At 49.1% G+C, this 24,040-nt stretch overlaps 2 protein-coding genes across 6 annotated transcripts; one reads left to right on the top strand and one right to left on the bottom strand.

Annotated features, from left to right (window-relative positions):
• Positions 1 to 2,492: 2,492 nt before the first annotated feature.
• Positions 2,493 to 23,186, top strand: Lubel (Linear Ubiquitin E3 ligase). 5 transcript variants are annotated; one of them, XM_076829634.1, is made up of 21 exons: positions 2,493 to 2,644; positions 5,249 to 5,338; positions 5,424 to 5,828; positions 7,602 to 7,805; positions 7,972 to 8,199; positions 8,514 to 8,986; positions 9,099 to 10,330; positions 10,911 to 11,176; positions 11,253 to 11,348; positions 11,623 to 11,778; positions 12,156 to 12,512; positions 12,598 to 12,781; positions 13,161 to 14,698; positions 20,189 to 20,386; positions 20,468 to 20,746; positions 20,830 to 20,919; positions 21,024 to 21,180; positions 21,322 to 21,652; positions 22,131 to 22,256; positions 22,358 to 22,526; positions 22,820 to 23,186. In XM_076829634.1, the coding sequence occupies exons 1-21, from the start codon at positions 2,639 to 2,641 to the stop codon at positions 22,847 to 22,849; spliced, it is 6,615 nt and encodes a 2,204-aa protein (XP_076685749.1). In that variant the 5' UTR covers positions 2,493 to 2,638; the 3' UTR covers positions 22,850 to 23,186. The 5 variants fall into 5 exon arrangements, with proteins under 5 accessions (XP_076685749.1, XP_076685750.1, XP_076685751.1 ...); XM_076829635.1 differs by lacking the exon at positions 2,493 to 2,644 and adding an exon at positions 4,802 to 4,964; XM_076829636.1 differs by lacking the exons at positions 2,493 to 2,644; positions 5,249 to 5,338; positions 5,424 to 5,828; ... (8 more) ...; positions 12,598 to 12,781; positions 13,161 to 14,698 and adding an exon at positions 14,705 to 19,276.
• Positions 23,069 to 23,984, bottom strand: LOC143377860 (uncharacterized). The gene is made up of 2 exons (XM_076829642.1): positions 23,850 to 23,984; positions 23,069 to 23,772 (listed from the first exon to the last, which is right to left on the bottom strand). Exons 1-2 carry the CDS (start codon positions 23,936 to 23,938, stop codon positions 23,166 to 23,168), a joined length of 696 nt encoding a protein of 231 aa, XP_076685757.1. The 5' UTR covers positions 23,939 to 23,984; the 3' UTR covers positions 23,069 to 23,165.
• Positions 23,985 to 24,040: the final 56 nt, after the last annotated feature.

Genomic DNA, 24,040 nt, shown 5'->3' on the forward strand with positions numbered 1-24,040 from the left:
TTTTGAAGGACGCTTCGTATTTGATCGACTCCAGGACAAACTGGTGGACAGCAGCCGGGCCAGCTAATTGCCGATTAATTTCCCAAGTTAAATCGCCTGTAAGAATTCGATTTAATGGACGTTACACCCATAAAGCCGGGGCGCGGTGCCTCCATCAACCTGCTTATGGTTGTTTTCGCCGGGCATTCCGAGATATCACTCTTCGATAGCTCGAATGAGATCATTCGACCGGGTGGAGCGCACGGGCGGAGCGTCGTAGGTGTGCTCGGCGTTTTTGCGTGCGACTGAAAAGCAGGTTGCCCGCTAACGGCGGGATTCGATAAGTTTATTTAAATGAATTGTTGAGACGCGCTAGTGCCGCGATCTCTCTTTCCACGGGCGGCTGCATTCCGGGCTCTCGCGTGGGATATGCGTGCCGGTCGAATCGCTAAATTGCTGGCCGATATTTCCCAGTGCCCCCCGCCGGACCGGGGAAAGAGGAGGAAGGAGGGAAAAGAAGTCAAAGTTTTCGCACGGGAATGGCATTTGGCTAGCCCACGCGTGTGTGCGAGTGTTTCAGCGCGCACGTGGGAAGTAAGTTGTAAGCGGTGATGCAACACGTGGACACGGATGCAAATATAAGTCGGCAACAGTTCGCATATAATTACACCTTACTGTATTTAGTTTTACGACTGTGTAACGTCCAGGCCTGAATGTCTCGCCTTTCAAGTACCGCGGTCTCTCCCCTATCTTTCCCTGGCCAATAAAGGAAACGCGCTGAAAAGCCACGAGGATAGCTCGTAGCTGTGTCCAACAACTGTCTTCTAGGACGTCGTTCAATTAATAAATGAATTATGCATCGACGAGCGCGGAGAAGATGCTCCAGCTAAAATTACCCCGAAACCATCGTTTACTGAATATAGCCCTGATAAATTCGACCGCCAGACGCTCCAAGCGCCTAAACGAGATCGAGGATGGCCTCTTGCGTAACCCGCTGGAGATAGATCCCCGAACGTTTCGGAAAGAGTCGGCTCTAACGATAAAAAATACATCACCTTAATCAGTAAGTAATTCCCAGCAACAACCCATCTTCAACGTTCACATCCGTCTCTGCTAAATGAATTAAATACTATCGCTAATAAACAGGAAATAAATCCAAACTATGGTTAGATTCTTGAAGGGTAAAAGGAAAAACAGGGAATGTCCATTTTTAGTGATTCTGTGATGTACGACGTATTTTGTTGGTGGCAACTGGGAGCACTAAATTGTTAAATTACAGTGGGTTATAAAGTAGATAAATTTCGCTTAAATTGAGTTATTGCTGCCAGGTAGCAGAAAAATAGTTCATCTATTTGTATGTTAAATAAGAAAGCCATATCTGTATTAAAACTGAAGATGTAACAGTTTATATTTCGGACGTATTTGAAATCGATGCCTGATTTTGGACGTATCTAAAAAAAGTTTCCTTTGGAGTTTATGAAATATTTTACGGGTTTGTCACAGATACTTAGATACCTTTTTATCCAGATTTAATATTTAACCTAATCTGATTTATGTAGCATACCGATGGCATAGCACAGAATACTAAACGTCATTTATCTCAGAACCACCTTTTGACCAGATACGCCCTTTCGAATTAGCACGGCAGAAATGTCCACATAAGACTATGTTAGACTTGGTGTATTAAAAACAGAAAGTGTCCACCCTCCGCTGGAACGAAACAAGAAATGTCCCCAGGCTTCCTATTTGCACTATGTATTTCTGATTAGCGTAAGCCCGCGGACTTCACTGTGCACACATCCTTCTTTTGATAATAATAGAAGTGACCATTTATTTTGTCACAGTATTCTGCAGTGGTCTGCCCTTGTTAGTTAAAATGTCCTATCTAGCATTTTTCCCTATTTCAAGAAATATTTAAATGCTTAAAGCTCCACACGTCTCTTACCTTTCAAGTGGTTAGAAAACCCTACGTGCCTCGCAGAGATCTAGAAACAGTCTAATTTATTAATTTTTTTATAAGGACGGCAGAAAGAAAACGTCAAAACTTCAGTTTTCTCGGATGTTTCGAAATGCTAGATAGGATATTTCAACTAAGAAGGGCAGTGTTCCACTTGAAACATATAAAAACAATGTGAAACAATTATCTCTTTGCTCGGATCTTTCCTGATACCTAATTAGAGTAAGTACAAATTGTTCATATCAAAAACAATCCAGTTAAGTTCATCGAACCTTGTTTCTGACGGACTAAAGTATTAAAACTTGATTTTCTCGATAAATCTGTTTCGTGACATTCCTTGTTTTTACCCTAAAATTCCCACCCGTCACCACGGTTCCTCGACTTCCCCGCAGCGTGCCGAGGCGGCAGAAAAATGTCGCGCCCGGGACCGCTCTATCGCAACGTTCAAAAGAGGCTGCCGTGGTCCCCGAGGTGTGCCAGCTCGGTGCGCGTAAACGCGCGCCTCCTCGCGATATATTTACGCGAACGGGGAGACTTCTGTAAAACGGTGGCACCGGTCCAGCAGCCACGATACGGAAATAGATTTCGGCTTGGTGGCGATGCAACAGCTTCGCGTAGAGCGCGAGGCAGTCGGAGGCAGCCAGTACCGTGACGACCAGTTCCCGAGGAAAACCGGAGAAATCGCCTCCTTCGAGGTCCCACATGAATGTGAGTCTCTCGCTGATCTTCCTTTCACGAGGTGTGCATTATCCGGCGCATCGGCCCGATCCCGGGCCACGGAGTGCCGTCTTTTGTTCACCATCCCCGCCGCGGGGCCGCGATAACACGGTGCATCGGCCCGCAAAGTGCTCGCGATACACCTCGCGGTTCGCTCGTCAGCCCGATGTCGATGACTCCTCCCGTCGGGGTGAACGTGTCGGCGCCGAGGAAAATGGACGGTGCCTCTCCTCTTTCCCTGGCGAGGTTGCGTAAATACGCGGACAGGGAAGCTCGGCCGAGCACAGCTTCCTTCGCGGCGGCAATTAGAGCTGCCGAACCGAGAGCGCCGCGTAAATTGTGCTTTCACTGGCTCCGCTCTCGCTGGAGGAGACAAAAGAGCCGAATATGGTGGGCCGAGTTCTCGCGAGCGGGGGCAAACGTGGACGCGCTTGTCTCTCGCGGAAGTCCCCTGGATCTCGCGGCGGAGTGCACCGTGAACGAGGGCAGGATCGGTTTGTTTATGAAGGGGACAGGCTGGGCGCGCTCTAAGTACTATTACCCGGCCGAAAGAAGATCCCCAAGAGGCGGGCTCGGGCGATACAGTCCGTCGCTATGACGATTGGTCGAATCACCTATTTGGGCACACTTTTAAAGACGCGGCACACGTATTTTGGTTATTGGCTGAAGTAGGCACATGATTGTCGCACCGCGCGACGAAGAGAGCGAACAAAACACATCGAGATCGAGTGGAATAGAGCGATCTGACCGACGAGCGCCAAAGCAATAGCGTAGGCATCTCAAATAGTTAACCATTAATATATAATAACATAAAAATTTCCTTATTTTTCACAATATATTCAGGAAAGTATTATCATTGGTTTGGTTAGATTTTTCTGATTAAAATAAGCCCAAACGCAATCTCGCCCAGATTGTTTGAAAAATAAGAAAATTTTTATGTTATTATATATTAATGGTTAACCGTCTGAGATGCCTACGCTATTGCTTTGGCGTTCGTCGGTCAGATCGCTCTATTCCACTCGATCTCGATGTGTTTTGTGCGCTCTCTTCGTCGCGCGGTGCGACAATGTATGTGCCTACTTCAGCCAATAACCAAAATACGTGTGTCGCGTCTTTAAAAGTGTGCCAAAATAGGTGATTCGACCAATCGTCATAGGTACGGACTGTATCGCCCGAGCCCGCCTCTTGGGGATCTTCTTTCGGCCGGGTAATAGTACTTGGTGTCACTATCGCGATGAAAGTATCCGAGTCTTCTCTCGTTGGGAGCCAGTTAATTAGACCATGTGACACGTGTCAGTGCATTCGATGGTTATTCGGTTCAAATTGCACGCTTCGAAGTGTTCGTGGCTCGGCTAAATTGGAGCACGAATCGAGGCGTTGAGTTTGCTCTCGGTATAGGCACCGCGGAACAGGGGAGCAAATGTTCTTACGCAGTTGAAAAAATGTTTTGAGAAGAAACTCTGGCGGGCTTGGTCTACAACTTGGAATACCTCCAACTTCCCTGCTGACTTTTGCAACGTTATCGGGAATTATTGTCTCGCGGTAGTCAAGCTTTCGCCGATTAGAATCCCTGTTTAAAATTCACACGCGGCGATGGGTAATTATGGGTGCCAAGAAGCGCGGCTAGCGTGGAATGTAGTTTTTAGTTTCCAGACGGGAAAAATGATGTCTGCAACGATCCTGGCGCGATCTAAATTTATAATTCTTGGAAATCGGACGCTTTGTTGCTCGTCTAGTGGACAGAATAGCAGCATAGAACAAAAGAGCGTGAACCGTGGCGAAGAACAGAAGGGGTAAAACGTTCTAAAGATACGTATGGCTCTAATTCGAGGATCTAATTCACACGTGAGGAGCTCGTACGGCTTCCTCCGCTGGAATCACGGGCTTAGCTTCCAACCTGACGACGTTTTCATCGATGCGCGATCAACAGCGCCCCACTTACTATCTAGAACCAAACAAACAATTCTTTGCTACCTAAACAAATGAAATTCTGCGCTTCGGGTGCGAAGTAAACGAGGATTTTCGTAGGGAGGTTATCGTAGACATAATCGAAGCGCTGAATGAACGGGCTAACGTAATCCCGCGATATTTACGGATCCCCCACGTTCGGTGTCGACGAGAAATATAGTTGTCGCGTCTCGCCTCGACTTTATTTCTAGACGCGGAACCACGATTCTTCCCCCGCTCCGCAGATACAGACTTTCAATTTTGGCTGCTTCCGGCTGATCGAGTGACGTCGAAGCTTTCCCGAGGGCCTGCTCGAAAAATCTCGATTGTGCACCCTCGAAATTACTCGGCCACCTAATCCAAGGTGCGATGACATGAATTCACGCGCCGCTTGGCAGCCGAGAGCACGAGTCGGCGATGCTCTGCCAGCTTGTCTCGGCACCCCAATTCGCAATCGCGCGCAAAAATGCGCCAGCCCGATAAACAGAACCTAGACACGCACTCCCAATGGAATTTAGTCCTATACGATCGTTTAAATGCAAATATATGCAGATATAAAGCCAAGCCTGTATCGCTATATTTCTTTGTAATTACACAAGATTGCGTTAAGTTGGTATTAATTCCTAACCCAGTGTGTTTGATTCACAGAACCCGGGAGCTGAAAAATGGCGCCCGATGGCCATCTCGAATCCATCGACCCGGTTGCGCATGGCGAGGTCCATGCCCCACTGGGTAATGGTACGCGCGCCACCCTTTAATCCCTTTCATTTACGCTTCGAATTACGCGGAGGATTTAATTCGCTTGATGTTTCCTCGTGGCAAGGCGCAGCAACAGAAGGAAGCGGAACAGCATCATCGACGACCACCGACCCCACCGAAGCTACCACCACCGTCGCTCTCTGGCGATTGTGGTGACCCAGACTACGAGATCATCGAATTCCCGACCCGACCGCAAGCAGACAAGTCCTCGGCACCGGGCACCAGCCCCAACAAATGCGCCCTCTGCGGCACGGACAACGTCTTCGCACGTTGCGACACCTGCAAGGGTAACTACTGCGAGGCCTGCGACGACATGAATCACAAGCACCCGAAACGAAGGAGCCACGTTCGAAGGAGGATCCTCACGGATCTGGGGACCAGGACAAGACCCCCGCTGCCGCCTAAAGGGGAGAGCATGTCCAGCCCGCCCCCGATACCGCCGCCCAGGCGGAATCGCAAGAACGCTCAGGTAGGATGCACCCTGGCCTGAGGCTTTCATCCCTCTCCGTCTATTTTCTTCCAGGACGACTTCCTCAAGGCGGCCCGGAAACGAGTTCGAGGCTCGCTGCGGGACTCGATGGAAATCAGCGGACACCAGGTTGCGAGAGTCGCGAATCCTATTTTCTGATCCCCTCGAAACTTCTGCTTCTTGGTCGCCCAGTAGCCGATTCAGTTTTATTGTTGGGCTAGACGGTCTGGGGCGGATTTGTGTAGGCTAAGTAGGCTAAGGCGGACAATTTTGGGGTGTGAAAATTTTGGGCAGCTGTTTTGGGGGAGTGACAAATTTGGGGGAGCGGCAAATTTTGGGGAGCGATAATTTTGGGGGGTAGCAATTTTTGGGAAGCGATAGATTTCGGCGGGTGGCAAATTTTGGGGTGCGACAATTTTTGGGAAGCGGAAAATTTTGGGGAGCAATCATTTTGAGGGGCGAAAAATTTGGAGAGACTGCATATTTTGGGAAGCGACAAATTTTGGGAAGTGGCAAATTTTCGAGAGCGACAAATTTTGGGGAGCAGTAAATTTTCGGGGCCGAAAAATTTCGGGGAGCGGCAAATTTACGGGGGCGAAAAATCTTAAGCAAAAGAAAATTGGGAAGGTTTAAACACAGAGCACGCGAGTTGCCGTATTGAATTAATTTTGAAATTCTCCCAGTTGTTTTAAATGAAAATATTTAATAATATTTCGCAGAAAGGGCGGCAGACACTTGTTAGCCTGGCAGCGCCGATTCTCCAAATCCGCCCCTGTAGATTGTAGAAGATAGTGCACCGATATTTCTTGAATTATTGGGGGTGTAAATTCGCACGCGAAGCTTCGCAACTTTGTCTCCGGTGATTTGAGTCGTCGTCGTTATGTATATTCGTAGATATTTATTGTTACTGTTGGTTGTACGCGCCGAGAATGGCGGCGGTTGGTCTGTAGAAAACGTCACACCGAGGCAACGAAGACTGTTAAGCGCGACTGTCGCGCGAGCTTTTCAATGGCCGTCCAAAGCTGCTCGCCGAACTGCGCACAGATGTTTATTGTACATTGTCGTTGATTCTTTCTAATACACCACGTTACCGCAAAAACACTACTGCCGTATTCACTGAACCCGTTTCACTCTCTGTCGACGAAGTAACGGCGGGGAAAGACGAGCCGGGACGTAGTAATTCGCGGGCAATGTATTACACGATTTCGCGTGCATCCGCGGGTCGGACATGTTCTCGGAGGATTGACGCGACCGGTGAATATGGCAGGACACGGTGGACACGGTGATTCATACTGGTTACTATGTGCCATTCCGTGTTTCCCGTACCGTTACTGGTACCATGTATCATTTCCCCTTTAACTTACATAGCAACACACTGTACACACGTTCATTATTTTCAGCCTGCATTACGACAAACCACCGTGCTCGTTTCAAGCCGAATTTCCTAGATGTTCGTTCAGAATTACCTCGCTTAAATCGCACATATATATCCAGCCCGTTTTATTTCGTCCACTAACGCTTTGTCTAGACCTAAACGATCCAGCCTGATTGGAAATTTAATTTTAGCGCCAAGCTTCAGCTGCAACGGCCCCTCTTCTCTCCACGAAGACGCACCTTCTCTCTTTTTATTTTATTTCTCGCATTCTCGCCACCACACGCCAATTGCAGCGTAGAAAACGCATCCACGGTCCCCCGACAGCGACACACACTCCGGCGAAAAAAGAGCGCCGCTCGGCTCCACTTGTGTAATAAAGCTGAGGTTTCCGCGCTTAGGCTAAATCGGCGCAAAGCCAGGGCTCCACGAATCTCTCCTTGATCGAGAGAGTCGGCAGCTTGAAGCGAACGGTACCGAACACCGGCAGGCCGCTGTCGGCGACGATAGACACGAAAACGGTGTCGAAGTCCACGCAATCGGTGAACGCCGCTTCCGTCGAAGGATCCGGAGGATCGAACACCGACAAAATGTCCACGCTCCAGGTAAATCCTCACGCCGATAGCCATCTTATACGAGACAGTTTCTGCCTTGGCAAATAACAATTATGAGCTACAGAAGTGTCTCCTGTAAGAAGGCTCTAAGGAATCGAGTGAACGATTCTTCGGTGTATTGTTTGGGAGAGAGAAAAATACTGGGGAATATCTTTAGGAAAGGTACAGGAAATATCAGGAAGCGATGCGAGCGCAGGACGTGAACAGGAGGAGGCACACCGCCGCTGACATTTCGAGGGACACGTTGAACGCGAGGCCGCTGAGCATGGGCAGCCCTAAAGCTGCTCCACCTGTGCCACCTCCACCACCGCCTAGAGCTATGATACAGTCGGCGAGCGTGTGCGATTTATCGTCACCGCATACGTGGAACCCTGGCATGCATCAGGTAATTGGTCACCCGGAGTGAATTCAAAGAGGAGTATCTTCTTGGGAGTTTAAATGAAGAAAGTGGCACGAGTGTCTATTTGTTACTGAAGATAGATCTGTATAGCTATTGAGTGCAAATTCTCTTCAATTTTGGTCTCGAGAACTATAAGACATCAGTGGAAAATTCGAGTTCCCTGCATTCCATACAAAATTAACTGAAGTTTTCGGTAACAGAGGAAATTGACTAAGGTTCATGTTGATTTTACATTTCTAAGTGAAGATTTATATTGCAAAGTAAGCGACTCAGTTATACCCAGCCAAATACCTTTTCAGGCCCAATCCATGGCTCACTTAGGCCCAGGAGGCATGCCCATGATGTGGTACCCACCAAATGGCCCCTGGGATATGACGATGAGTGGCTCCACGATGAGCCTCAACCACCCAGCAATGTGGGGCTACCCTATGGGATATCCCCCATCGCAATTGCTACCACCACAGTACCCAGGCTCGGTATCTAGGCCACACAGTCCCGCCAGAAGCGTGAAATCGAGCCGGAGGTCTAGAGCAGCTTCCCCGTCGCCTAGCTTGAAATCTAGAAAATCGTTAGCCTCCAGATCTCGATCGAGGAGATCGCAGGGGTCGCCGTCTGACGCTAGTTCAGAGGACTCCGGGGAGTCGGACCTGGACGACAGGCTCTCACGCAGCTCCAGAGGAACCAGACGCGGCAGTGTGTCCAGGAACGTCAGGCAGAGGAGCTACCACGAGGAAGAAGCAAGTAGGAGTCTGTTGACCAGGAATCGTCGCGAGTAAGTTAACTATAATCCTCAGAAACTATTATACAAAGCTACAGTAGCGACTCGCGGTAACTTCCTCGGAAGATTTCAATACAGTACACCTAGAGAATCGACGTGTTTTCAGGCGACTGATGTCTGAGGAGAGGATGACGAGCACAGAGGACCAATGGTCCGAGGGCCACCCTAGCAAACGGTACTCGACGTCCTCCATGAGCTACGACGACTTCCAGAACAACACTCTAAACTCTCGACGACGGTACGACCAAGATGAGCGGAGAGCCTCGAAGCTGGAGCCACGAGTCGATCGGGTTGAAAACGGCAACTATCGCGATCGCCGAAGAAAAAGCACCGACGACGAGTCTGACAGACGGTCCAACCTACCACCTCGGTCCAGGGTCACCAGTTCCTCCGACGATCACTTCGAGAAAGTGGAGGTCGCCCCTCCCAGAAGGGACGAAGTGGTGTACCCAAAAAGAGCGTCCTCTGTGAGAAGGGACTCGGGTTTGGATGAATCTGAGAGACTCTCCCGTCGGGGTTCTCGAAGGTCCTCCATCGAGAGCGACGCGCAGGCCTCGACAAGGGCGTCTTCAGCCTCCAGGAGGAACCAGGTGTCGGATAGAATGCACAAAGAGGACGCTGAAAAGCTGCCACGCACTGTGACGAAGAATCAGCGAAGTCGTGAACCGTCTCGCGATCGAGAGACGCTACCAAAGAGAGAAGCTTCCCTGAGAAGAGACTTGTCAATCGATGATGCGGACAGATCCGCCAGGAGAAGTTCTGGAAGATCTTCCTTGGAATCTGATAGGAAAACCCCGTCGCAAGATGCTCCTCCTAGAAAGCTGCAAGAGAGCGAAGAGGCGTCGCGAGCAGGTAGCAGGAACCAGGAAGCAGAAGCTCGAGAAGCCAAACGTTCCGTGGAAAGGGAGAAGCGAGTGGAAGAGAGTCCCCAAAGAAAGTCACTGGAGCAAGCGGTTAAAGGTCCTGCGAATACAGCCTCGCTCGTGAAAGAAGAGAGCCGTGGGCCAATAAATGAAACGACAGGAAAAGAAGTTCCAGAGGAAACGAAAATGGAGATACCGAAGGAGGAGTGGGCCTGCGAGCACTGCACTTTTATAAACAATGTTAACGACCGCGTCTGCGTGGTATGTTGCAAAACGAAGAGCAGCGCGTTGCCACCCAGCAGCGAAGAGACTGTAGAGGATGTTCCAAGTAGTTTGAGCGAGGCACCGAAGAGTGAGTCAGTGACGACGGCGAGCAACCTTAGCAACCCTAGCCCAGACTTGGAGAAGAGGACGAGTTTGTTAAAGATATCGAACAGCGAAGAGAGCGGGGACAGTGGCCCTCCAAAGAGCAAAGGTAGAGCAAGGCGCAAAATCAGCTTTTCCTTCGGTACCAAATCGTACCAGTGATACCTGTTGCCCTTCTCTCCGCCTCTGAATGTCTCCCCTTCTCCCATTCTGCGAAGCATTCTCGTGTCTCCATACATCTGTCATTCTCTCTTCTCTCTCTCTCTCTTTTTTTTACGAAAAAGATGAACAGTATGATTGTCCCCTGTTCGATGTATACCCTTGGATGAATAATAAAGAGACATGCAAACCGTTTTCGTAAGCAGCTCACAGTGGAAACCAAATGCATAGTCGTATTTGAAATGAAGCCACTCTTCCTCCTGCATTCGATCATGTCTGATGCGTTTATTATTCATTCAAGAGGAGCTAGTTTCAAGCACGGCCGTGCATTTGGCTGGTGTTCATTCAGACTTCATTCTGCTCCGGTGTACATCCATGGAAATCGAAGATTAAATAAAACGGTCACTACTCGGGTCCTTATATTAGGAGATCTGCATGCAGGGTTTCTGATGTGCCGTAATACTCGTGGAAATTGTTGACCAAGTGAGAGGTCCTCTATCAAAGTGTGATTCAGTGGCTTGAATTTGCAGATACCGCGACGCAGGAAGATTCGCCTGCGGTCGTTGCGGGGAAGGCACCTTCCGAAGGTTCGTCGGTAACGAAAGACACGTTGGTAACTAAAGCTGCGTCAGCGGCTACTGACAGCGCACAAGATGCTTCCAGTGTCGTTTCTTCGAAAGTGAATGACGAGGAGCGTGCAGAGTCGCCTGTCAAGCGACCAATGCTAGGGAACATTCCAAAAAGCCACTCGGTGTCCACGGGAACGTCCCCTCCGCCTCAGAGCATTTCGACACAAGTAAGGAAGCAACATTTTCCAAGGAAAAAGCGTTCGATTCAGACAAGTGCCTATTATCAAAAGCCTCGCGTTTCAGACCTACGACTACCTACCAGCGCGAGGAAACGCGGGATTCGGAAGAACAGCGTCCGCCTCGAAGGGACTATTGTACTACGATGACAGTGACGTGGAGGTAAAAGGAAACACAGAAGCCCAACTTCGAATATTTCTTACTTTGATCCTTTTTAAACATCCTGAAGATAAGCCATCTTCAGTTCCTTGCATACTATCGAACTCGTATCTGGGTCAGGCTATTAGCAGGCCAAGCGACTCGCTGGGAGTTGGTTTACAAACTTTCAACCGGTCTCTCCTTTACATGGGGCCAAAAGTACCCACTTCAATTTTTAACGACTAGCTTCCGAGTACGGATACGTAACGAACGGTTTAATGAAAGGAACCATTGGGAGCGTCTGTTACAGGAGCAGACCAGGTTCGCCAACAGCCCTGACCTGTACCCTCGCGCCATCCAGGAGCAGTATCTTCAGCAGCTCATCAGCGGCCCCAGCAGGGATCGAACCAGGCGAAACTCCATCGACTCCACCCACCTTTATTACCGTTCCAGGGTAAACTTGCTAATCTAATCCACGGTCTGCTTAACACGACTTTTAGTTTGGTTGTCCCGTAGCCTCGGTGTGAACGTAGACAGGGTAGACTTTACACCCACGATTCTGCGTTGTGACGTTTTTCCATTTCGCCCAGCTCGCAACATAATACCAGCGACCTTCTTCGTGCTTCCGTAGACAGTAGCTCTCCAGTTTTGTTAATATCTCGTTTGTCACTATTAATCGAGTTGATTCGTCCACCAGCGTGTAACACAGAGGGTACCTTTCGACGATCCAACCCTTCCGAGAGGCTCATCGGCCCCGCAGCACTTGTTCTCCTCGCCGAGCGTGTTTCCAAGGGGCGAATCATCGACGGGGGGAATTAATTGGTGTTCCAGGAGCCGAGCCAGCCTAGATTCGTGGAGGCTGGGCCTAGCGGGCAGGGAGTGTCGACGTTGACGCGGCAGGGCTTGGAAGTCGTGGAGCTTCTGAGGGAGGCTGAAAGGCACGGTTACTCCACGGACGATGTCCAGGTGGCTCTGTCGCAGGGAGCTAGCAACCCCATCGAGTGGCTCAAGACACAGTGGCCGCATTTGGTGGAGACCGTGCTGGTTCTGGCGACCACGCAGGGGAAAGAGTTGAACGAGAACAATATCGGGGTGCTTACAGTCGCTGAAGCGAAGGAGGCCTTGAGATTGGCCAAAGGTGACGCTTGGAACGCCGTCGCCATTGCGATTCAACGTAGACAGCAAAAGGTACGAGGCTTCAGGGGTTACTTCGCGCTTGGCTCCAGGGTGCTATGAGGTTTTACTGATGGGGTGGGTGGAATAATTTTACTAGTGCGAGGATGTGATGAAGAAAGGTAACTTCGCGATGGCGGAAGTCGTCAAGGCTATGGAGAATAACGCGGGTGCCGAGGACGCGGCTTTGTTCGAGCTGCAAAAGAATCAGCTCAAGCCGTTTCTCATGAGGATTTGGGGTCCTCCGGTTGGGGTGGAGAACGACGAGGCTGCACCGCGGGAAGGTCAGAGATTATTTCCAGAATCACCCTTTGCAAAACTAGAAACCTAAAAGAATTCCTCGCCAAGGTGTGAATTTTCACAGCAGACACTTCTGTATCTCCCAATTAATATTCCAGACATATACTTCCACTTAGAAACCATAGAAACTTAGAAACATATCTGAAATACCACTCACGAGACACAGAAATGTCCCCTCTAAAAAGGCTCCAAAGCTTCCTTCGATTTGAAAATGCTTTACTATATTAACAAATTAAAGTCAGGCACTACCAACCTGCTCCCTTGCATAAAAATATTAATAGAATCGTCCACAGAAAATACTCCCCGAACAAACCCATTTCTACGCCGAGTAAGACTGATGATGGTCAGATATGGTTGTTCTAGATGCGGCAGGTGCGGTCGGTGGTGAAACGGGTGTTCCCGAACAGGTTCCCAGCGTGACGGACGCGGAAGCGCGGAAGCAGGTAATGTCACCAATTGTTGAAAATTTCGTGGCGTTGCAGGCCGACTTTCAAAAGCAACTGGCGGCCCTCAGACAGCTGACCGATAACTGGCAACACGATAAAGACCCCCTGAACGCTCCCGGTAATAAGCCTGACAATCTCTATCAAAGTAGCGACGACGATCGGACAGTTCTAATCGATAAAAATCTGGTCCCAAGGGCCGTACAAGACCCCGATGTAGCCGTTGACGTTAAAGCGCAGGATACGATCGGCCCCAGCCAACAATCGAGGCCAGCCACTATAGACGAGCCTAAACTAACGCTAGTTAAACACGACGCCGCGATTGGAACCCCTAGTGCACCTGCTTTAATTAAAAACGATCAGAACGTTCCTATAATAAACAGAGTAGACGAGAAAATCGAGAAAGCTTCGAAGCCGCCAGCGGACTCGTCGACGCAGAATGTAGATAGCGAGAAAGTAGAAGCTGAAATGATTTCAGAGCCTGATAAAGTCGCGGCGGATGGATTGAACGAGTCACGAGCAAGCAATCTCAATGAGGAGGATAGAAACGACGACAGCCAGAGAGAAGGAGCGAGTGTCTCGTCGCCTGGTGTTGAAAAAGATAAGCCATCAATGGGAGTAGAAGCTGAAGCAAACGACGCGAGTAGTTCGAAAGGAAGTGTAGAAGGAGTGAAAAACGTGGCTTCAGAGGTAGCTCAGGCAGAAATCGAAGGAATAGTTCCTGAGGGAAGCGAAGCGTCCCAGAAGGATCCTGTTCCTGGTCAAAAGTCTGTGCAAGTTGATAAAGACTCCTCTCTAGAAAACTCTCTACCAGAGAACATAGAATCTGGAGCTGAAGCTCCATTACAAACTACTACTCAATCTAATGCACCTCACCAAGACGCGACAGTTTCCGAAGAAATTAAAACGCCTGAGCAAGCTTCTCAATCGCCAGAGACAATGGAAAAGGAAGAAACGATTGCTCCATCCAGCGAGTCCAGCGCTGAGGACTCAGCCGCAGAGATCCCTGAAGAACTACGATCAGCATCGATTACGCTGGGAGACAGTTCATCGCCAGAGCGATCCAGCGAGAGCGCCTCGCGAGAAGCCCCTCGTAAAAGTAACGAAGCGCATGTGGCCACGATGGAAGCGCTGATATCTGTGGTGAAATCGCTGCCAGAGCAATTACTGGGCCCGTTCATGTCGGCGATGCAAATGTTATCGCCGAGGAAGTCCATCGAAATCGAACCAGCGAAGCCTTTCGACGCGGCGCCGTTCGATCCTCGAACAAAAGCAGCGGATGGGAAAAAGCAGGAGATAAAAGCGAAGCCTTTTGAAAACCCTCGCGGGGACGGCGCGAAACTTGGGCCGGAAGCGGGGGCCGCGGAGAAAGAGACAGCTGAAGAAACAATGGAATCCGCGAGCGCAACATCCGAAACGACCGCAGCCGACGTGAAAAAGCTGCAGCAGCTCGAAACGGTACGTACAAGCGAGAAAAACGGTGGCGCTCCGGGAACTAGCTTAGAAGAGGGGACAATGGAGGCGCTCGTGGACGCGGCTGAAGGAAAATTTGACGGTAACGAGGTCTCCGAGGCTCTGTCGATTCTGGACGCGAAACTAACGCCATTAGAGAGCGGTAGAACAATAGGGGCGACAATATCTGGCAACGACGTGGCTAAAGTAAGTTTGCAAAAATGTCCAGCCGGGGAGGATAGCAAAGGGACTCGGGAAGACGCTGGTCAAGGGAATGTGCCCGATGCTCGGCGGATTACAGGTGAAGCTTTGAACACTGACGCGCAAGTGGTAGAAACTGATTCATCTAATCATCATCTCAAAACGAGCGCGCAGGGCGATCGATCGATACGCGAATCGTCATCAAAGGGAGCTGGTAGCTCTTCCGTGAATCACTCCGAGGAATCTCGGCCTAACAATGCATCTGCGAGCGAGTCAGTCATAATGAAGCATACAGAGATCATCGGTGCACAATCATTACCAACTGAGACGCCATTCGCTAGTGACTCAGTGGCGGCTGTTCATGAATCACCCGACACGCAAACGCACACTGTCATGGGGATCGGGGGTGGCCATGGGAGTCGTGTGAAATTAATCGATGCTGGTTTGGTAACTGATAATATCGTCACTGCGGAGGCTGAACCGCGCGATGGTGCTTTGACTAATTCCAGTGTAACGCCTTTGCCACTGGCAGTTGCTACTAAATTCTCACCTCCCGAACTTCTTACAGACGAAGGGCAAGGGGTAAAGAATTCTGAAATTTCTGTAGACTCTAAAACCGAAGTGGGGGATTCTAGAATTGTGCAAGAGGCTTCCACGGATTCCAGAGACTCTGCTCGAGGAATTTCTGAGGAGAGTAAACAAGGGGCTAATGCAATTCTAATGGGTACTGAAATGGGTACGCGTGAAGTTTGTGGGGTTTCAAAAAACCAGGAAGCTGTAAAAGATCCTGAAACTCGTGCTTGCGAAGTCCTTACTGATCCCAAAACTCCTGTCTCCCAAATTGTGGAAGATTCTAAGAACACGGCACGTGAAACTTCCAAGGATCCTACGGTACTTGTTGCAGAAGCTTCTACAGATTCTAAAATCGTCACTCACAATATTCCTGCGAACCTTCAAGCTTCTATCTCAGGAACTTTGCAGGATTCAAAAACTGTTGCAGATAATGTTACCAAAGATTCTGAACCGCACATCAGGTGCCCTTCAAAAGATCCCCAAGAACCCCAGGAAATTCCCTTAAAACTGAAAATTACTCCTGAACCTGTAGTTCCAAAGAATGGCGAAGCATCGATCGCGCAGGAAACTAGCAACGATCCCAAAGTCCTCGTTGAAGAAGTCTCCAAAGATCCCGAACACATTGCTCACGAAACTCTCGCACCCAAAATATCGGGAAACTCTACGATTATTGCAAACGAAATTCCCAAGCATTCTCAAGTTCCCCAAATTTCGAACGACTCGACCCCCGTTGTCCAAGAAACTTCCACAGACCCGCGCACCGTTCACGAAATAATCAAGACCGCGAAACCCGAAGCACTAAAAGTTCCTAATGAATGCAAGATGGCCCGCGAGGCTTTCAAAAGCCCGTTGCACGTGTCTGAGAAGGTGGAGCAGGTTATCTCCGTCGCGTGTCACATTCCTCAGTCCATTGACAAAATCGATACTCGTCCAATAACTTCCGTAAGTAAGTTACGCGGCTCTGAGGGGTACCCCGGCGAAATTAACAGTCTATTGGGAGGAGAAAAGGACGAGAAGCCGATATCGATCCCCGCCGAGCAAATTAATAAAGCAACGAAAGACGGCTTCTTGATTGGAGTCAATAATGGCCCCTCGGTTGTCGCGAAACAGGATTCAAATGGAACAGAAAGGACACCGAGAGATAATTCAAAGATCGACGATACACCATCAATTCCGGGCAATGAAAAAATTCGTAAGCCTGCACAGTGCCCCTCCATGTCGAATAACAGCGACATGAATGGAGCCTCTGAAGCACTCGCGACTACCCGGTCGACAAACTTAACTATTTCAAGTGGGTCTCGTATCGATGGTTGCTCGTCGAGCTCGCATACTTTGGACATCGAATCCTCCGTTAACAAGCTAAATTCTATGGATACTAACAACATTCCAGAGGGTCCCATCGATCCTAATAATGCCGTCGATATGTCGCGTAACGGGTCCAACTCGAGCACGGAAACTACCGTTGCCGAATCGAGTCCTGCCGAAGCGAATCTTCAAAGTTATTCCAACTCTAATGCGACTGAACTCCTTAACAAATCTTCCAGCGCGATTGCAAAGGATTTGGGGGGTGAAACGCTTGATTTAATGGCCCCCGTTCGTGTACCTAACGAGATCGAAGGGAATAAAATACAAAATGAAAAGAAAGGCACTGCGATGCCTGCAGATGCTAGTAATTCAGCTGCTATCGAAGTTTCTAATGGAACCGAGTTGAATCTCGATTCTACGGCAAGTGTTGAAAGGACAGATTGCCCTACTGCAACGAGTGTTAACGATAATATCCAACCTGGTGTACCTGAAATCATAGAAATTAACATAACCGAATCCCCCACGATAGCGGTGAACGATTGTGCGCCGATAAAGGACGTAGAAAGCGTGTCGAAAATTGAGACTGAATTAGTTGGGGCTTCGAAATCTGTGGAATTGGAAGTGGAAAGTTCAATTCGAGAGGAAGATACAGTGATGACTTCACCAGAGAGCGAGAAAGTCGCTGGGAATACTAAAGTACATGCAAATGGAGTTGATAAGAATATTAATCTGGGAGTCATGGTTAAGGAGAGATCCAAGTCTCCCGGAAAAAAGATTAACAGGAGGAAGTCCCCGGTAAAAGTAGTGAAAAAGCCAACCGGCATACCCCGAAGGAGTTTTGGGAAATCGAATCCAAAAGCAAGCGTTGCTGCCGAGGTTCCTCGTAGATCGATTTTCCCATATCAGACGACAAAGAAAGAAACCATGGCAAAGACTGGCACAAGATTCTCGAAAACCACCTCACAGAGCATCGCGATGTCGAGCAGATCGAAATTTTCGGCGACTGTCGCGAGTCAGAAGCAACTTTCGAAAATTTCTAAGCAGAGCTCCCCGAAAGTCACTCTGCAAAAGGGGTCGACGGTTTTGAGAGCCTGGTCGAAGGGGTGCGAACAGATTAAAAAGTCAATTATACCCGCGCAAGCTAAGACCAAGAACGGGGAAGTGGAAGGTAAGGAAGCTCGAAAAGAGAAGGACATTCCCGTGCCAAGACCAAAGTCTTTCCTTTCGAGGATCCCCGTGTTCACGGCGAGGAGCCGTTCGCTGCAACAGCCCCCCAAAAGTCCGCGGCAATCTTCCAAGGAGCCATCAGCTGGCAGTTTAAATAACACTGCGAAACCACCGACGAGCCAGCGAGCTACGGTAAAAACTGGCGCATCGGAAAACGCTTCGAAGATGGGAGCACAGCGAAAAATTGAGTCTGACGAGATCAATAGGGATTTAAGCGAGGGGAAAATGGGTGCAGCGAGAAGCTCGACGCTTGCCAGGAACAAAAGGGATACGAGTGCGAAGGGCGAAGGAGGCAAACCTTCGGCTGGGAAAATGGCGAAAGTTGCTAAGGCAGATTTAGCTGCGGATGATTTGAATGTAGATGATACGGATTCTAGCGAAGAGTACACGCAAGACGAGCTGGAGGAGAGCTCCGACGTTACCACGTCTGACTTCGACAGCGCAGAGGAGTCGGAGATATCTAGCACGGAGCAGCTCTCAGATCACACTTTGGACAGCATGGAGGAGTTGACCGATGCGGAGATCCTGCTGCAGGAAACGATCAATGCGATAAAAGCGAAGATCTCTGACTCGGAGCTGGAGGACAGCGAGAATGAATACGCCAGCGACGTTGGAAGTGAAGGAAATTCGGAGTCGTCTGGACCTCGCGCAGAGGCGAACGAGTCCAGCAGTTTTGAGACAGAAGACTCGCAGTTGGAAGAGGAAGAGCTGTTGGAAGACGAAGAAGTCGATGGGACCTCCGAGGAGGAAACACTGAGGGCTGATGAGGTTAACTTAACTGGCCCTAAGAGTATCGTTCTTAAACGACCAGAGGTAAAAAGTGAAGAAAAGGTGCAGAAGATGGAGAGCACTAAGAAGACACCCAAGAATGTTCATGCTTGTAAGAATCATAAGCCTGCAGAGACCGAAGAGCGCTTAACGTCGGAAACGTTGGCTGATGCAAAGAAGCCGAACGACATCGTAATGGAAAAGCCTGGGAAGTCAAAGAAGAAGCTCGAAATTAATGATAAATCGGTTAAAGAAGATAGTACAACAGAATCTAGAACTGGGACCACGAAAGCACCGAGACGCGCGAATGATAAGCGAACGAAAGTGAAGAGCAGAGGGAGCGCAGGCGGTGATAGGGGGTTGGATCAGGGAGGGACGTCCAAGAAACGGTTCTCCCTGGTAGCCAGTTGTATCCGTCGGTTCGAGGGCGAAGAAAAGACGGAAAGGGAGTACGTCGATAGTAGAAGCGGCTACGTGAAGACAGGGGGATCTCCCAAAACGGAGAGGGAGGTCAGTAAACGTCAGGTGTCAGAATCACTTGTTGACTATGTCGGTCCCTGCCGCTGACAGGCCAATGTCTACAAACATCTCGAAATGTCGAGTGAGAGAGACCGAAAAAAAAAGCGAGATATCTGACGGGGCGCTCCCTTAGAAATCTTTTTCTTAACCCCGTTTTGATTGTAGCCTCTTAAGTCCCTTTTCCAACTAGCATCGCTATTTTTCAAGGTAAGTAACGCTTTCTTTTTCGTGTGACTAATTTCGGTGTCGTACGCTGAGAAAGATTTGCTTCCTGCATTGCGAGCAAATGTTTGGGGAGTTTCGCTTGGTGTATCAAGACTCGAATGATGAAATAATGCAAGCAGAAGGTGGAGGGAAGTGTACTGGGGGGGGGGGTTTGTACGTGCTTGAATATTCACGAAGGAACTGGGAAGTTTAAATTCGATGCCGGGAAACATAACTTTTCCATCATCCAATTGCTTCATTCCGAAGAACAAAGAAGGCTTCTTGGAATATTCGAGGCGCAAGCATCAAACAACTTGGGGAATTCACTTTGCATAGCCCCGGATCCGCCCCATTAACGTATTAACGTCCCTTAACGTATCCTACGAACTCTTTCAGCCCGCGCGTAACAAAAATAATTAATACCACCGTCGCATAATGGTCATCGTCGAAATTTCGAGAGCTGGTTTCTAGACGTTGGCGCAGTCTCTGTCATCCCTATTGCATGCCACTGTTATCACCCTCCCGAAGCATAGAAGCATCACGATTCAAATATCACTCTTAATCCTGCTTCTCCATTCAGAACCTACCGCGACAAAAGTACCGCTTGCCGTTATCGAATCAACGTGTATGTATCGATTACGTTCTAGCTTCGATTGTAAGGAAATCGGGGTGTTTAAACGTACTTGTTCGCGTGCGCAGAGAATAGCTCGTCGCCTGTTAGCGGAGGGCAAGGCGTCGAGCTACGACGAGGCGGAGGTCGCGGCCAGTTTGCTGGCTTTAAAATTCGGGGACGTCGAGGCCCTCCACGCGGCCAAGGAGTGCTCGAGCGTGGAAGCTGCGCTGGCCTTCTTGCAGCAGGAGTGCGAGCTGTGCACGGGTCGTTTCGCGATGAGTCAGGTGAAGGAAGCATGATGAATGAACGAAACGCTGTCTCCAGTTAAGCTTTGCTTCCATTCTGATCGGGGTTCCCAATGCCAGATGATATCCATGCTGAAATGCGTGCACCGTTGCTGCAACGAGTGCGCCAAGAACTACTTCACGATCCAGATCAGCGACAGGAACATCACGGACGCGGTCTGCCCGTTCTGCAAGGAGCCAAATCTCAAGGACGCCAACGAGGACGAGGTCCTGGAGTACTTCAGCAACCTGGACATACAGCTGAAGACGCTGCTGGACTCGCCCATCCACGAACTCTTCCAGAGGAAGCTGAGGGACAGAACGCTGATGCAGGATCCAAACTTCAAGTGGTGCATTCAGGTGTTCTAGGTTCTCCTGGACGGAGAACATTCGATCGCCCCTTCGTTAGTTAACCGAGGCCTTATGCGAACCGTTGGTTTCAGTGCTCGAGCGGGTTTTACGCGGACCGCGATCAGAAGCGATTGATTTGCCCCGATTGTCGCTCGGTCACGTGCGCCTTCTGCCGAAGACCGGTACGTGTAGACGCTTGTAATTGCTCGAAAATTGCCTGGGAATTATGCAACAGCCTCCCATGCATCATCTCTGTCCCACCAACGGCTTGGGTTTTCACTTTCAGTGGGAGAAGCAGCACGAGGGAATTACGTGCGAGCAGTTCGCGGCATGGAAAGACGAGAACGACCCGGATAATCAAGCCGCTGGTTTAGCCAAGCACCTGGCGGATAACGGCATAGATTGTCCCAAATGCAAATTCCGCTACTCCTTGTCTAGGGGAGGTGAGATTCCCAGCTTGAACTCCGGGGTTACTACCGTTTGCTCCCGAGATACCCCGTTCTTCAAGCGTCTTTCTAACTGAGGAATGCTCGCGATGTCCTCTGGCGCGGTTGTACAGATTATAAGAGAATCATGTTGGGTAGGTTGCATGCACTTCACGTGCAGCCAGTGCAAGTACGAGTTCTGTTGCGGCTGCGGCAAGGCGTTCATGATGGGAGCGAAGTGCTCGGTCAGCCCGTATTGCGCGAAGCTGGGCCTCCACGCTCATCATCCCCGGAACTGCCTCTTCTACCTGCGCGATAAGGAGCCGGCGCAGTTGCAACAGTTGCTGCGGGATAATGGGATCGAGTACGACACCGAGGGGCCGGCCGGGGAATCCAAGTGTAAAGTGCAGTTGCAGAAAGAGACTCCCACCGGCGTTGTGGACGCGGTGTGCAACTCGGACGTCGTTGAGGGACACGCCGGCTTGTGCAGGTAATCTGGCTCGTTCGCGTGAAACTTTGCATGCGTTGCCGTTATAAAAGTCACCGTTCTTATCATTTAGTACCGTCTCTTCCATTAAAACCCCCGAGAATATTAAGACATTACAGAGGTAGCAAAGTAGTTCTACCTTGTTGCAGAGCAGAGTTGGGCATTGACTAAATAAAAAATTATTTAAATAACGGATCGAATAAAAGCTACTCTAACTTTAGATTATTGATTTTTTCATTCAGCAATAATTTATTAGCGGAAGTTTTGTTTAAATTAATTTTCTCCCCATCCCTGTGGCAGATTAAGGGGGTGACCCTCGAATTATAGAGACGATATTTGTGGCCGATTCTTCGCGTAAAAGTGAATCTTTTTCCGTTCGTACTATGAATTATGCCCCCTTTTCTGTATATGCTCGATCCACCCCTTTACCCGCACCCCGATTGATCTCAGCCACCCTTTAACAAGTCCTCCCGACATTCAGGATCCATTACATCGAGCACCTAGTGCGAAAGATTCGCACCGCCCAGCTGGAGCCGCTCCCGTTGTTAAACGTGGACGATCTCGAAACGTGCGTGAAACGCGCGGGGGCGAAATTACCGCCGAATTGGTACGGTCGCGACCCGGAGCATTACAGGAGGGACATGGCCGAGGTAAAGGGACGGGTCATAGTGCATGACGCGACTAAATTCTGGGTACTTTTCCCCGCAGGCAGCACTACATTGAGTACTTGGCGGGCCTGGTACTGAAGGGCAAGCTGGATCCCGTGGCGATCTTTGACTTGAACGACGCCAAGCAAGAGCTGCGCCGCCGGGGAAAAGTTCCCCCTGCGAAGGACCAGGAAATGTCCGAGCGGGATTATCTCGAGGCGTGCATTCAGGTGACTAACCAACTCCTTCTGGCCCCGACACACTGACCGAATTAACACACGACATGCATGGAAAGTAGACCCCTACCACGCGCGCGACTTTCGAACCCGAAAACCGCGTGCACGAGCCTCGGAACTGTCGCCGAGAAAAAGAGAGAAGGGAATTCGGTGTTCAATTTCTACGCATCTTCGACACGAATAGTATTTCCCTTTCTTCGCTCCCGCTAGAAATAGTTTGCACTGTTTGGATTTACCTAAGTAGTATGGCTTACGTGGAAGGTATATAATGTTCAAATGTTTCGCAGGTTGTGCGGAAAGAGATTCCATTGGAATGATAGAGGAGGAGCAATTGTTACGCGGCTTCGTACGCGAGACTCAGGCTATTGATGCATGCGTTGTATAGTGTATTTATTTTACTATGTGGACAGCGATGTAGAGAACGATTTACGATTAAAGTAAACGATGATTAAATGTGTAGTATTTAATGTAAAGAGGGGAGATGGTCCTCGGAGGCACGAGTCGAGTGCAGGAATAATAATAGAAGAGCATGTCGATCTTTTTGTAAATCGAGTGCGACAAGTATTGTTTATGCGATAAATAACAATTTATAGCGGTCGGGAGCTTTTATAAAGTATTGTAATAAACTGCTTTTCAGCAAAGTTCTGTTAAGAAGTTACGTAGACTTTTCCTTTTCTGAGGCGTGGCACCTTGATTCACGATATCTTTCAAACGATTTATATTTAGCTTCTTTAACTTCGGAGTCGGCGTCATAATACTTGCAGTGCTTCCAGCTTTCCTCGCGCTTCTTTCTTGCGGAGCCTCTACAATATTATCCGTACATAAATTTAAAATTCCAGAAATATTTAGACCAGCGGTTTTATCTTTAGTTCTCTTTTTCTTGCGCTTCTGAGAGCTACGAATAATTTCCGAGCCGAGTTTCTGTACTTTCTCCCTCGGCGGCTTAGTAAAAGGTATCTTTGTACTGTTCCGGCAAACCGAACATTTAAGCACCAACTTATTCATCCTGTTTTTTAAACACTTCTGCGCTAAACTTGTACGAACTTTAGGTATTCTTTTGCCACCGTCGTTCATGGAACATACGATCTTTCTGATACTTTTAGAAAGCGGCTTGCCCGGCGATATTCTAATACTATGATCCACGGTATTCCAAAGCGACCCGCAATATTGGCACATCGCAGAGGGGCCAAAGTTTTGAGACGGCAGCAGCATTCCTTGACCCAATCTCCTACATTTTTCTCTGAGATACAGTGATATTATGACTGAGTCGTTTAAACACAGTTGATTATATTTAAATGAAATCGTACGGAGGCTTACATATAAAACGTTTGCAGGTTCACGCTCTGCGAGCGATTGAGTTTCGTGACGAATTGATTCACGTCCCACAGATGTGTTATTTTCTCCATATCGATAGCGGAAACAGGCAGAAGCAGCGAGACAAACACCAGTGTCTTACATCAGACAAAAACGAACATGACACCGACGGATCACCTTTCAATAATTCTAAT

Source organism: Andrena cerasifolii, chromosome 16, assembly GCF_050908995.1.
Source record: "Andrena cerasifolii isolate SP2316 chromosome 16, iyAndCera1_principal, whole genome shotgun sequence".
NCBI classification, from domain to species: Eukaryota; Metazoa; Arthropoda; class Insecta; order Hymenoptera; family Andrenidae; genus Andrena; species Andrena cerasifolii.